Source organism: Danio rerio, chromosome 7 (assembly GCF_052040795.2).
Source record: "Danio rerio strain M-AB ecotype USA chromosome 7, GRCz13ab, whole genome shotgun sequence".
Taxonomy (NCBI): Eukaryota; Metazoa; Chordata; class Actinopteri; order Cypriniformes; family Danionidae; genus Danio; species Danio rerio.
Window position 1 is genome coordinate 51,240,001 of NC_141027.1, and position 15,095 is coordinate 51,255,095.

At 34.4% G+C, this 15,095-nt stretch overlaps 1 protein-coding gene across 3 annotated transcripts in view; it reads right to left on the minus strand.

The window, feature by feature from the left end:
• The window catches only part of ttc17 (tetratricopeptide repeat domain 17), a 57,149-nt gene that overhangs the window by 32,854 nt on the left and 9,200 nt on the right, over window positions 1-15,095 (minus strand). For all 3 annotated transcript variants that reach the window (XM_087259816.1, XM_087259815.1, NM_001423800.1), the window contains 7 exon segments: window positions 11,882-11,991; window positions 11,596-11,743; window positions 9,900-10,039; window positions 6,855-7,015; window positions 6,531-6,643; window positions 2,797-2,943; window positions 1,020-1,135 (listed from right to left, as the gene is read on the minus strand). In XM_087259816.1, coding sequence (XP_087115942.1) covers window positions 1,020-1,135; window positions 2,797-2,943; window positions 6,531-6,643; window positions 6,855-7,015; window positions 9,900-10,039; window positions 11,596-11,743; window positions 11,882-11,991 — 935 coding nt within the window.

Consider the following 15,095-nt stretch of genomic DNA (forward strand, 5'->3'; position numbering starts at 1 on the left):
ACACACAATATCGTTACAAAGTTAACGCGCGCGCACACACAAACACACACACCGCAGATGATACACACACACACACACAGGCAGGCAGACAGACAGAGCGCACTTAGCCTAGTTAAGTCTAACTTCAAGTGTGGATATCTGTTATGCTAATGTAACGTACAAAATAAACCTGATTTAACTTCCACAAACCGGGATTGAAGCGTCTTCTTTTATAATTGTTCTGACACGCGGCTGTGCTGATGAAGTAAAGCTGAAGTAAAACGCTTTAATTAATTACACACATACTCTGTTTTAAAACACTTTAAACATGTGAAACTTACTCTTAATCACATTTGATGATGATTGCTGATCCTAGCGAACAGAACAGACCTTTTATTCCCGGTTGCTTTGCGTATGTCTGTCGGGTCTTGTTGACATATACAAGCGACTACCGGAACATGTTAATGCGCTCAGCTGTCAATCAATTCGGTGGGCGGGGGAATCGCACACCTACGTAATGGTGCGATCGATTTGAAAACAGCTCCAATTGGCCGACCCTTTTTTTTTGTAGTTAAATTGAAAAAAAAAGGACTGGGTGTGTTCATATCACCCCAGTTTGACAGTCTATACACTATACCAACACACAGATCTGTCCAAACAGCTTGAAAAGTAGATTTTTTACCATAGGTGCCCTTTAAAATATCTAATAAAATAATACGTACGGTCATCATGACAAAGGTAAACAAAATCAGTTATTAGAACTGTTTAGAAATGCTGAAAGACATTTCTCCAAGTTACACTACATTTTGGAAATATATAAAGATATAAATTTTTATATAATTTGTTATTATATATATATATATATATATATATATATATATATATATATATATATATATATATATATATATATATATATATTTATTTATTTTTTATTTTTTATTTTTTTGAAAACGAGGGCTAATAATTTTGACTTCCACTGTGCATAATCATGTGTAATCTTGTGATTGATACTGTAGAAATACGTGAACATGTCTTACTTAAGGTTGCGGGATTCAGGTGGCAGGTAATAGGTGGGAAGAAGGTAAGCAGGGGGGATTGTAGGAAACCGCTGTGCACAGTCTGACCTCCTAGGCCAAAGCACCGTCCGACTTTCCTGTTCACAACAAACAACCAGACAGAATGTGAGCTCAACTTATTCATAATTGGAATAATTACCATAATTACTAGATGACAACCCAGACAATATATTTACAGCTTTCATACTTAGAATTATGCATTTCTATGGCAACTCTAACAGCACAAAATGGATCTGCATAATTTGAGCAGTCAACAGACAAAACCACAATAAAACAAGCTGTATTAATTTCATATTTTTTATTTATTTTTGTTATTTACTTACAAGAAATTTTAAAAGTTGTAAAACTCTGCGGCACTACATTTAATTGTATTGTAACATTTCTTTGGTCAATTATCGCAATTACTACAAATAAAATGTACAAGATGACTAACTGCATAACTGCATGGTGGCTCAGTGGTTAGCACTGTTGCCTCACAGCAAGAAGGTTGCTGGTTCAAGCCCCAGCTGAGCCAGTTAGAATTTCTGTATGGAGTTTGCATGTTCTCCCCGTGTTGGCGTGGGTTTCCTCTAAGTGCTCCGGTTTCCCCCACAGTCCAAAGACATGCGCTATAAGTGAATTGAATAAACTAAATTGCCCGTGGTGTATGAGTGTGAATGAATGAGTACTGGGTTGCAGCTGGAAGGGCATCTGCTGCGTAAAACGAATGCTGGAATAGTTGGCAGTTCATTCCGCTGTGGAGATCTCTGAAATAGAGACTAAGCCAAAGGAAAATGAACAAATAAATGAACTAACTGCATTTTATTGTAAAACAGCGAAATTCCGAAATTTCTAATTACAAGTAAACAAGGATATAATTACATTTTACAAGTCAGGATCTTATAATTATGGCAATTTCACATATTCCATACAGTGCGAACACATCCTTATAATCTAACCCAGGGGTATTCAATCTGTTGGGCGCACGCCACCAGGGGGGCGCAAGACATCGAAACGTGCACTTGAGTAAATTATAATGACAATTTTTATGTGCTCACTAGAGTGAATCTGAAACTTAGGGGGGCATGTGTCCTAAAAATTTGAGAACCCCTGATTAAACCTATATACAAGTGCTTGAAAATATGTTGATAAACAGGCCCATACACAATGTGTGTGTTCAGAACTTCTCAACAGTCAGAATAATTCATCAATTATTCACATCCACTTATTTCATGAAATTCACAGTGAACATTTTCTTTCATTATAAAATTAAATTAGTTAAGAGTTGACCTAGACATTAGCACAAAAGGTAAAACATCCTAAAAAATCTTATTTGTTGGTTTTCGTAAAAAAAAGTACTCTTTGATCAGAACCAAACAACAATAGAAAAATTATCTTAAAGTGATAGAACGTTGAAGAGGATTTTTATGTTAATCAGTGGTCCTTTATTCATATAATGCAAGTCATTGGTGGTCACCTGTTTTTGAGAGTAAAAACAAACACAGACAAACAAATTTTGATTAATTTTCATTTTTGAGTGAACTATCCTTTAAAGGCCGAAAAACTATTTAAAATCAACAACAGCAGATTAATAATAATCAACAAACACATTTGTTTGACTGACTGTCTGAAACCCTTTTTTTTGCGATAATGAAATTTTTAGGCTAAATGATTGTTTTTTAGCTAATATTATTGTAAAGTAATACACAGACTGTTCGATTTTAAGCCATATTAATATTTTGCATCAACACATTCTTACATCAGTGGTGGTGGTATCTTTATCCCAGTGGGCTGCAGGCTCCCGTCCTAAAGACACAGTGTAGGACTGCTGAGGACTGTGACTCTCATTTACACTCAACTCCGACACCAGAGCAACACTGCTGGCTACTGACACCTCCTCGCCAAACTACAAACATCCACAGAGAAAACAGAAGACATAAATGCGTGAGATACTGCTTTAAAATATCAGTTTTTAAAAGAGCTAACAGACTAATCTGTTTCTTTGGCTCCACCTTCAAAAATTTGTTTTATAAGAAGTACAAAGAAACCAAACATTTGTGTACTCCACTTGTCTAATGAAATGAGTGAACCTAAAGCACAGGGAACCAAAACTTTATAGGAGGTATTCAAGAACAAGCAAACAAATGTTTACTTAAACTACAACTTAACTAAACATTAAGATATTTCAGGTTGTCGGCACCAATAGCCTAGTGGTTAAGTTCACCAACATATAGGCGACCCGAGTTCCGATTCCCAGCTCGAGGTCCTATGCTGACCCTTTCCCTCTCTCAGCTCACAATGCTTTCCTGTCTGTCCTCCAATATCCTATCCCAATAAAAGATGGCAAAGTTCAAAACATTTAAGATCAATACATTCTTTGTTTAATAGAAGTGAAAGAGCAGCATTCCTACAGTCTTAGAAACACTAGACATTTGAAAGCACAATATGAAAACATTTTTCAGTAAAATATCCACAAGCCACTAGAAGAGGGTTACTGTATATATTTTGATGACTTATGTACTTCTATTATTATCAAATCCCGAGAAATAAGCATTTTAGAACACAGACAAAGTGCGTATGGTAATGACATCATCCTGCCTCAATTTCCAGTTTGGATTTATAGAAATCAGGAAAACAGCAAAATTGTTTTTATTATGTTTTAATGTCATTTAATATAATTTTAATATGACTTCTGCTTCATATTATGTGGCATAATAAAAGCTCTGCTGCTTTTGTGCCCCTTCATACTCGTCTCAGCATTTGTTTCAGCATCTCGTTTCACTTTGACTTTTTCAGATTTACAGTTTTATATTACCATAGTAAGTTTAGAATATTTTAGCTCATCCATGAACGATGCATTAGTTTGTTGCGAATATACGCTCTCTAGTGGCAAATAATTTAATACTGTGCCTTTAACTCTAACAAAAAAAAATTGTAGACATGGAAAAGTCAAGAAAATAATGGGTTTTTAAAACTCCATCTGCATTTAGATAACCAATTCACTTTTTTTCTAGTTAAAGTTAAAAAACCCTCAAGTTCTTTTGTTTGAAGATTTTAACAGATTTGTGTGTGTTGAGTTCAATCAGAGTTTCAAATAGCCCTATTTTGTTCATGGTAAGGGTGGGCAGATGTCCTGTTTTTCCCCAGGAAAGTCCCTTATTTCCAAGGACAGTTCCTTTAAGCACTGCAAGAACGGTTCAGTCAAAGGTAGGCCGACCAAGCACATCAAAGAACAAAAAATGGAATTAAAACAGTATCCTATATTAACATGCAGTAAGAGAGTTCAGGATGGGCAGAATCATGCAGAATGGACTCATAACTGAGACAGTGTGCGACCAAATAAAATAGCCTACACAGACAGTTATCAAATTGTTCATTGCTGCAGAGTATCTACCTCAAGAAAATACATGGTTTAAGTCTAACTGAACCAGTTAGAAAGCTCATTTTTAAGTTAATGAATTCCCCTTTTTATAAAAATGACAGTAATATATTGGTAATATAATGGATTTTAAAGATATTTTAAGGATTTCTGCTCAGCTAAAGTTTAAAGTATAAGCCTATTTAAAGTATTCACTGTAAAGCACTCATTTAGGAAGTATTGCATATAGCCTTTTCAACATTTAAAGCTAAAATTTATTTTGTATGCTTGTACACAAACTGTAGTAAAATAGAAAACATTTATAAGAATCAAATATATATCAAGAGGAAATTTTGATTCTATAATATTATAAATTACCAAATTAATAATATTAATAATAATTAAAAAAACAACTTTTTGAGGCAATAAAATAAATCGGACCCTTGGGTTTGCTATAGCTCCAGGGACCAATAGTTTTTAATTTTGCCCTGGAGTCACTGGTTATGGTTTTTTCCATGGCTAATTCCGATTCTGTTTGTTTACTTTCAAATTGGTCAATTCGATACTGATTTCCGTTTTTTTTTTTGTTTTTTTTAGAAAGTAGAAGAAAATTTGTATGTGAGCAAAAAGTTTATTTGCTTCATCACAGGCTGAATCTGCTGTGATTTTAAATAAGAGGGAACAACTACACTTTATTCATAATACACACAAGGGAGCGACATAGATTATCCTGGACAGTGATTTAAAATAGATTATATAATTTTAAAATATGAGATGAAAAAAATCCATCTGAAATGGGAATAAAAGCCTTTTGTTGGTTACATTTGTAAACAAAGCAGCTGCTCTGGTGGTATTTATGCATTATTACCCTTGTAATTTTCTATAATCCACACATTAAATGAAATTGACAGATGCACCACTAGACTGAATAAAGTCAATGTACATTAGGTATAGATGATTTTTTTTGTTTTTTTTATGTTTTTTAATTTGTTTTTCTGAAGTCTACAAAAAAACACAATATCAACAATTTACACATTTTTTTAACAATAGCTAAGGGTAAACAAGAACATTCAAAAACCCTCAGTCTCCCATCCCACCCCGAAGGAGAATTACAAAAAATAACAATAATAAAACACACACACACACACACACACACACACACACACACACACACACACACACACACACACACACACACACACACACACACACACCACTACAACATTAGCACCTACAAGAATTGTCAAAGCATAAAATATAAATAACACATGCACACATTAATAAAAAGGGCAGAAATCTTTCTTGAAAGAAAAAATCGTAGAAATTAGCGAAGAAATGTGTTTTATTCCTGCCAAAATTAATTAGAGGATCCCAGTTGAACCGTGAAACGGTGGGAGGAGTGTAAAAGTGTAATGAGTGTAATTCCAGTGAAATAAAATCTGTCTCCGGGCTAGGTATGGATGTTTAATCAAGCTTTAAACTTGGAAATATAAACCCCAAGTGATTGCCTAAATGAGCTTTAACAAAAACCGTGCAAATACATAAACACAGTGCCTATAGAAAATCATCATACCGGTGAAAATCTATACCTTTACTCACAATACACCCTGCTTTCAAAAGACCTTCGGGACAAATTTGTATAAAGGCACAAATTAGGAGAAGACTACAAAAACAGTTTAAAGGCAGGAAAAGTTATTTGGAATAAATGGTGATTTGATTTTAGACTGTATGATAAAGAAAACCAGTATTTTAAAGGGGTATGATGATTTTTCAATAGGCACTGTATGAACCTTACAGTGTTTACTATAAAGTTGTTGCAATGCTATTTGCATGCAAATGCAAACACTGACTGGTCAAGCTAAAAAAAAAAATGTCTGTTTGCCCATCGTGCATTTATAACAATAAGCTGCTTTCGGATTCTTGCTGGTCAATTAATGCATTCATATCCTTGTATCTATAAATAGTATTTATTTTTGGACAACAGAGGACCTTTAAGCCAAAAATGTAAAGATCCTGACATCCACAGCTATAGATATCTGTGAATTTATGAAGTTTATGAGTCTAAGCTGTTTCAATGTTTATTCCCATTACATACAAAATGACTCTTGACTCTGATTCTTGTCCTGCAGTCTCACCTGAATATAGTGGACATTTTCAAACAGTTCTCCACGATGATAACGTACAGGCAAGTCAAACGGGCAGTGCAAGGTGAACTTCTGCTGGCCCATATGACACATTTGGTGATTTCCTGAAAGAAAAAAAAAACATTAGAGGCCTGTTATGCGCATTCATGCGTGCGGCAGTGGAAGAGTACAAACATGGCACCAACAAGATCTGACAGGCTTGTGAAACCTGTTTATCTAGAATACTGCAAAGTCTTCTTTAGCACCTTGAGTTTATGTGTCTACATTACAGCAACAGTATGAAAGCATCTGTTAAGCGGAGGTATGCATTCTAACCTAGTTGTGCCTCCTTAGCCATCTGGGTTTCGTGGATGATGTTTCGCAGGATCTGCTCCTCCTGAATGAGCTTGTGCTTGTCCAGCATCTCCTGCTGCCGCAGATAATGATCGTGCTGCTTCTGGTACTCCTTCAGTTCATTCAGTGTGCGCTGCAAAGACCTGCAAATGGAGTGAGAGTGAGAGACTGCACTGTGCTTTCAGCATAATCTCAGGGTAATTTTTGGCCTATTCCTTGACAACAATATATAACTGATTAAAAGCTATTTTACATAATTGCAAATGCTGAAATCAGAATGTAAGAAATGAAATATACTGCCAAATATCATCAGAAGCAGAAAGTTCTTGCCTGCTATTGAATATACACATAGGAAACAAATCAAACATGCTCAATAAACAAATGATTTCATTTAAAGCCTGTTATTAGGGATGCTCATTTCGGTTCATTTTGCCAACCGACAACCGCTGCTTGTGAACCGAATATTAACGTTTTTTTTTTTGTGTCTGACACATTACATATTGCATTTTAAAATACTGATTTATTTTAACACATGAACAACAGCATACAGAACAACAGCACATTTCACACACCTGCAGTGTTTCCAACAGCATAGAAAAACAGTGTAAACTAAATAAAAAAATAAACAAATAGGCCTGCTCTAGATATTTTTCGTTTAAATGACAAGTTTAGATTACAAAACGAAAACACTGTCTGAATTCTTTTTAGGAACTGGCATAGGATGCTAGTCCAATCCTATGTTTTTTTTCTTCTGTCAAATAAAAAAAAGTAGACTACCTTAAATCAATCTCTCCACTGAAAATAGGCCTATGCATTTAATTAATGCTTCACTCTAATTCTTCTACCACAAGCCTCTGTCAACATTTTTAATATATGGTTGGAGTCAGAATTATTAGCCCCTCTTTGATTTTTTTTCTTTTTTTAAATATTTACCAAATAATTTTTTTCAGAGGAAGAAATTTTCACAGTGTGTTTGATAATATTTTTCTTTTGGAGTAAGTCTTACTTGTTTTATTTCGGCTAGAATAAAAGCGGTTTAAAAATTTTTAAAAGCCATTTTAAGGTCAAAATATTAGCCCTAATAATTTTTGTTAACTATTAAACGTGCTGATGATTGTGATAATAAGTGTTGTATTGTCGTCTTTTAGGTTGTATCTCAGCTTTAATGCGCTTTTTAAATTAAAAAAATAAAAAACAAAGCGGCTGCTTGCCATCGTAACAGCAATAAGATCCAATGGACGGCCGACAGCTTTCACTCCAAAATGGCGGAATCCGTGGCTGTTGCTGGGCGCTGCTGTTGCAATTGAACATTGCATTGAGTGTCGCCTCTTGGTCATTCTAAGCTCTTTGGTAAAGTATAGGCTACTATGGCATAAAACAATTTTGTTGCTTACATATGATATTGCATTCATTTGCATACATGTTTTATAAGCTATGAAATGAAAGCCTCAGTTTGGTTTCAAGAAAATCTGTGGGTTTGTTTGATTAAATCACACTGAACTGAGCTAAACTGAACTAAACTGAACTTAAACACTAAAACCTGAACCACACTGTTCCAGTTACTATGACCATTTATGTGAAGCTGCTTTGACACAATCTTAATTGTAAAAGCGCTATACAAATAAAGCTGAATTGAATTGAATTGAAGTTTGATTCGTAGATTAGGCTATGAAGGCTATTTTACAAATGGATATTTTATAAAAACTATTAATAACTGTAATTTTCCAAATGGAAAAAGTTGATTTGTTGGTTGTCCACTAAATCATCAATAGCCTATTTGTTGAGTTTTATGACGCAGTTCAAGGAAAGAGGCAATCAGCATCAGCGCTGGTTTGGCATTAACGTGTCTGTGTCAAACTGTGACCAGCAATATCTTTCTTTTAATTTGCTTCTTTGGCAAAATATGTCAGTAGGCACGTTTGGTTGCACGTGCCACTGACTCACGAGTTAACAAATATTTGTTGCACATTTAGGGGGCGATCACACAGAACGCCCTTTTCCGTTTCAAAAACCACCTCTGCTTTCATTTAATTGAAAAATGAAAAAGGCGCGACTGACGTAACGCTCTTTTTCCGCTCAGGGTTGATTTTTATTTCAGCTGCAAGCACAAAGCATGCAACGGCAAAAACGTGAGTCGTCCAGGGTGCATAAGCAGCATGCAAAACACTGACGATTGTTAGTAAACCATTCAAAAGATGCCCCTCTCAACACAAAAAAAGTTAGCTGTGATCAGCCCCTTATGCAGCCAAACTTTAAAAATATATAAAATAATATTTTTAATAATTTAACTGATACCAATAACTGGTTAAAAACACACACTTTCAGTTAATAGTTAATTGGTCATTTTAAACATTCCAACCTGTTACAAATCAACCATTTTTTTCACAGCTCTTTACATTTAAAAAAATAACATTTGCTGAACAGAAAAAAATAGGTCATAGCCTTAAAAATATTTTTTCTCTTATGCTCAATTTTAATTCATAGTAATATTAGTAAAATTTATATAATAATAATTTTACTGTTATGGGAAAAAATGATTTCCATTTTAACTTTTGATTTTAATTAACTCCTGTGATGGCAACATCGACTTTACCCCAAAGTTTTAAATGGGATGTGTAATTATTAATGGTATTTAACCCATTTGTCACCATTTTTTCGGAATGGTTTTTACGCATATAGTGATTTTAAAACATGATTAACATCATGAAAAATTACAAACAAAAAGGAAAATGACAACTATGAACTCCAGCAACTGTAGCTGTGCATAAATGGTTACTAGATTTTTGATCAAACAATAATTGGAAGCCCTTTGGCGCATCCCTGTTGAAAACATTTGCAATGATCCAAAATAAATTCATAAAACAGCAGCAAGAGAAAGTCATCAGCAGACATCATTCAATACCAGTAACAAGGTCACTCCATATTCATCTAGTTTTCATAATGAGACTTAATGAGAAGAAGTTGAGCGGGAAAAGGGAGAGAGTGAAAGTCAGGACAGAGAATGTGAAAACAGACAGTCAGTGTTACCGGTGTTGAGCCTCGAGCCGCTGCTCCAGCTTCTGCTGACAAAGGACGGCATGTTTCCTTCTCAGGGCCTGCTCGAAGCCTGGCTGAGCCTGCAGAGCCTGCTCATAGCACAGCACTGAGTGATTATACTCCCCCAGCATCTACCAGAGACATGAGGAAGAGAGAGATACAAGAGGAAGTGAGGGATTTGACATAAATAAGGCGCTAAATAAGAACTGCCATGGAATCACCATTGGCTGGCAAATGATTACTTTACAGATATGGATGCATACTAGGGCTGCACAACAAGTCATTTCATAATTTATCAGTCTACCAGATAAAAGTCATTTTTTTCATGTTTTTTTTTTAAGAAAATTATTCTATTCATCAAGGCAGCATTTAATAAATATTTATTTAAATTGTAAATAACTGCTTTCTTATTGTATGTAGTTTCAAATGAAATTAATACTACAGTCATTATTGCTTTTATTACTATTACCATTAATAATAATAATAATAATAATAATAATAATAATAATAATATTATTAGAGAAATTTGCGAAAGCTCATGTGACTCTGAAGACTTAAAATTCATCTTCAAATCACTAGAATAAATTACTAAATTAAATAATACTTTTGTACAATTAATTATAGTGCAATGACATTTCACTATTTCACAATGTGTACTGTATTTTCGATTAAATAAATGCAGCTTGGATGAGCAGAATAAGCTTATTTTAAAACGTTTAAAAATCCTACTGACCCCAAACTTTTGACCGGTAGTGTATGTTCAAAATGTAAAATGTCTATTGGAAATTTAGCCCAAAACAAATTGGGCTAAATTTCCAATAGACCTTTTACATTTTGAACACAAAGGAATTGCAGATCAAGAATTGCAGATTTACTTCATTTTCTTTCCCGACTTTTTCCTGCAAAATTTTAACCAGGCATTTATGTGCTGTAGCGGAGGAGGTTAAACAGAATTCAATAAAATTCAAGTTTATTTGTTTATTTATAGCGGTTGTTACAATAATTATTGTTTTAAAGCAGTTATACAAAAAGTACACATTATTGCATGACAATCAAATTAAGTTATTATGTACAGACAGTTAACCTGCAATTTTATGGCATATAGATGATGTCTGTCTGTACATAAAGTGTATTTGTGTATTAAGCGCATGTGTTGTCCTGGAAGTCCTCACAATAAAATGAATGAAAGCAAAACAAAGAATGCAACAAATAAAAAAAACGCATGAGGGAGACTTCGAAAAGTAAGTGTCAGAAGCACATTTGCACATTCACTCTACTCATCAACAGTCAAAATCACTTGGCTATGAATGCCGAAATTGGTCTCGAAAAAAATGCTGATAATAAGCATGAATGAGCCTCAAGTTGGGAATGTTGGAGAGCTGAATGTTAAATGGATCCAATTCATGTTCAGTTAGATATTTAAAAAACTAGCAAGTACTGCATGCAACTGACCAATATCCATTTAAAAATTGTTTTTTGATAAAATCCTGTCCAAAAAAATAAACCTATCAGTGCATGCCTAGCAAACAACAGTCATTAGTTAGTTAGTCTGATGGCATATGCACTGTATACGATTTTACTTGCTTTGTAGGATGTTAGAAAAATGAGTGCACAGAGGATAATGAAGACCAAAATCATCATTATATATTTCCAGAAACCATTTTTCCCCAAAAAATTATGCACTCACAGCATAAATGTTTCCCAGGGTGTAATGGCTGGTAAGTAGATCGGTGGTGAGATCCAGAGCCGCGTGGGCAAGAATGGCTGCATCAGCTGAGAAATGTGCTCTGTGAAGTACGTTCGCCATATTGACGAGAGCAACATCTTTGTGCTGCCTGTAAAGTAGAGGAAGTACATGCAAAATAATGCAAAACAAGCTGTAGGTTACACAATCGGTTTGAGCGAGACATTGATTTCACTGCTGATACGCTATGGCCATCTGCCATTTGTATTGAGGTGTCATTTCCTGTTACCTTGGAGAAAAATGGAGGGCACGGACCACACAGTCCACAGCCCGCCTGGGTTCATTTTTTATCCGCCAGTAGAACGAGGCCAAGTTGTAAAGCACCCATGAGGAGGAATTCTTAGAAAGTAAGAAAAAGAAAGGCGGTCACCATTTCTTCAGGAAAGACAATTTTAACAGGCTTCTTTTGTTATCAGAGAGATTTCAAAGACTGAAAATCAAAGAGTTTGTCCATTTTGTGGCTTTTTTTTAAGTTTATCATGGAAACATTTTACTGTAGTATGCATTTGTTTCAGGGTTTCTGCAGGTTCCATTAAGTCAAACTGAAGACCTTTTAAGGTGTTTTTAAGATCATTATAAATGACTTATACAGAGCTAAATGAGAAGGATTTTTTATTATGTCCCAGTTAGGCCAGTGGAAAAGATTTCTGAGCCACATATTTTAAACCAGTGGGTCTCAAACTTTTTCTTCTCTCCAAGTACCACCAAAATGAACAATATTGAAATACAGTAGCGTAGTAGGCCCAGTAAAGCAGCTACAACCCTGCACAGTTAAAAAAACATGGCAGATTACCTCAGAAATATAGGCTATATGCCATATGGCATATTACATACATCATTTTTAATAAATTTTGAAATATGTGTAGCATGTACATGACATATTTCATTCCTCCACGTACCACTAGAAGGAAGCCTGCGTACCACTAGTGGTACACGTACCACAGTTTGAGAACCACTGTTTTAAACAATGTGTCAAATCAAGTAAACTCTAACTGTAAACACACACTTTTTAACTCAATAGTTCTTTTAAGTTTTAAAAACTATAATAAACTGAATGTATGCACAACAGTCTGCCCGGGTCAGCGTCCTCACTATAAAGCTATAAATACATGGATAACTTTTAAACAAATGTTATTGTAAGAAAGATAAATAAACCACATTGGTAAACTGAGTTAACAGATAAAACTTTTGAGATGGATTGTTGGTGATTGAATGGATGCTGGGGTCCGTTCTTCGTACCTCGCTTAAATGATCTAAGATTATTTGGCAGATCGCGGATCTTTTAATCTTGATAACTGATCTCTCGCTAATTTGGTTCTTCAAACAAGTTCGCGAATCAGATTAGAATGTCTGGATAAACTGATCTGGGATCGCTGTGTGTGTTGTGAAGGACAGATCTATCGATCCTCGAATTCATGATCAGCAATGCAACGATTGGCTGACGGCACAGCAGCGTAATGACATCATCTGATTAATATTCAATTATCCATGCGAGCAAAATTACATCAAATTAGCAGTAAACGGCTTGTTAAATATGACACGCAATAACCTTCCACATTTGTTGTGAGCTGCAGGCTTTCCACTTTCATGTGTCAAGTGTATTCATCATGTATTTCAATGCAAATCAATGTATTTAGTTCCACATTTAGAAAATATTTTCTTTATTATAGTAGCCGTTTTTTAATCGGTGTAAAGAATAACTGGTTGTTTACAAAAGCATTTTCATATTGGTAAAGGCGTCTGCAACTTTTGTGAAGCATCAAATCACCGGCATATTAACTATCAAAACATTATTATGACTGGTGAAATGTATTATTGCTTTAAAAAGAGTCACATATTGTGCATTTCTATTATACACAATTTGTACTAAAGCGATCTAAAAAGTTCATATGAATAAGTTTTCTCTTTGCACCACCAGGTGGCAATCTTTGTACTTTCATTCTGAGGGTGCTGATTGCATACGTTTTATTAATATGTATAACTTAATTTATTTTATTAATGACTATAACTTTATATATATATATATATATATATATATATATATATATACATACATATATATATATACATATATATATATATATATATATACATATATATATATATATATATACATATATATATATATATATATATATACATATATATATATATATATATATATATATATATATATATATATAGTTAAAAAATATGTACCATTTTCTCAAGTGTATATAACTACTACTGTAAGAAAATATCAGAATTCGGAACATACTTTCTGTATTATCTTTGCTTGAACTAAGCCAATCTAATCCTGTTTATATGAATTAAACCTGCTCCCGATCAGGTTTGACCTAGCAGAACTGTTGCTATGACAACAACTCTCGGATCAGCTTTGAAGAACGAAACGATCCTGGATCGTGTCAAATCGTCAATATCCAAATCCAGCTAACTGAGTAATCCACGTACGAAGAACGGACCCCTGGTCTGATTGGGTAGCTTTACATCGACATAGGAAAATGAAGACCTGTTTAAAATGATTTAAGACCAACAACCGAATTTTTCAACCATTTTATGACTTTTTAAAGGTCTCAAATGTTGTCAAGACCCTACAGTCACCCAGTTGTTAGTCAAGTACAATTTCTAGAAATCAATAATCAAACAAAAAGTAATTACAATTAAGCAAAACCAATTGCTAGTAGCTTTGAAAGCTTGTTAATTTTAAAATTAAGAAATGTATGTTTTTGTCGACATATAATGTAAAAAAAAAAAGGGGGGGGAGGGGTGTTTCGAGTGCTTCAAGACTATTACTTAAAAGTGCATTAGGTGATTGTCCTTAGGAACATTTTTTGTTGTGCTGGTTGAAAGTCTCTTCAAATTGCAATAGTAATGATTAAAGTAAAAGATCTAAATGTATTTATATGCATTTTTAAAATCTGGGTAAGGGATAAGACTAAAAAACGTTTGTCCAATTAAAATTGGTCAAGATTAGGATAAATCCCATAATTCTGATAAATAACTAAAAACTGTCAACAAATGTAGATTTGTACATCTGAGCAGCCGTTCACACAGATCTGATATTTGAGCATGCACAAGCACCACGTTCATGACATGCACACAAGAGAGAGAGAGAGAGAGAGAGAGAGAGAGAGAGAGAGAGAGAGAGAGAGAGAGAGAGAGAGTGACGGCAGTAAAAACAAATGCTGAATCAAAACTTTTTAAAGGGGTGGTCCAGAATGTTATTTTTAAGGCTTGGTTGTGTTAATAAGATGCAAAGCAATGTGTGCTCATGTTTAACTTGAAGGAAATCGTGTTATTTTTTCATAAATCTCACTTTGATTATACACAGCTACTCAGCTAACATGAAAACGACTGTCATATTTCCTAGTTCCTCTAAAAGGCCCACCCTCAAGTGACTCTGATTGGTCATCATCATAATATGCTGTGATACGCCGATCGGC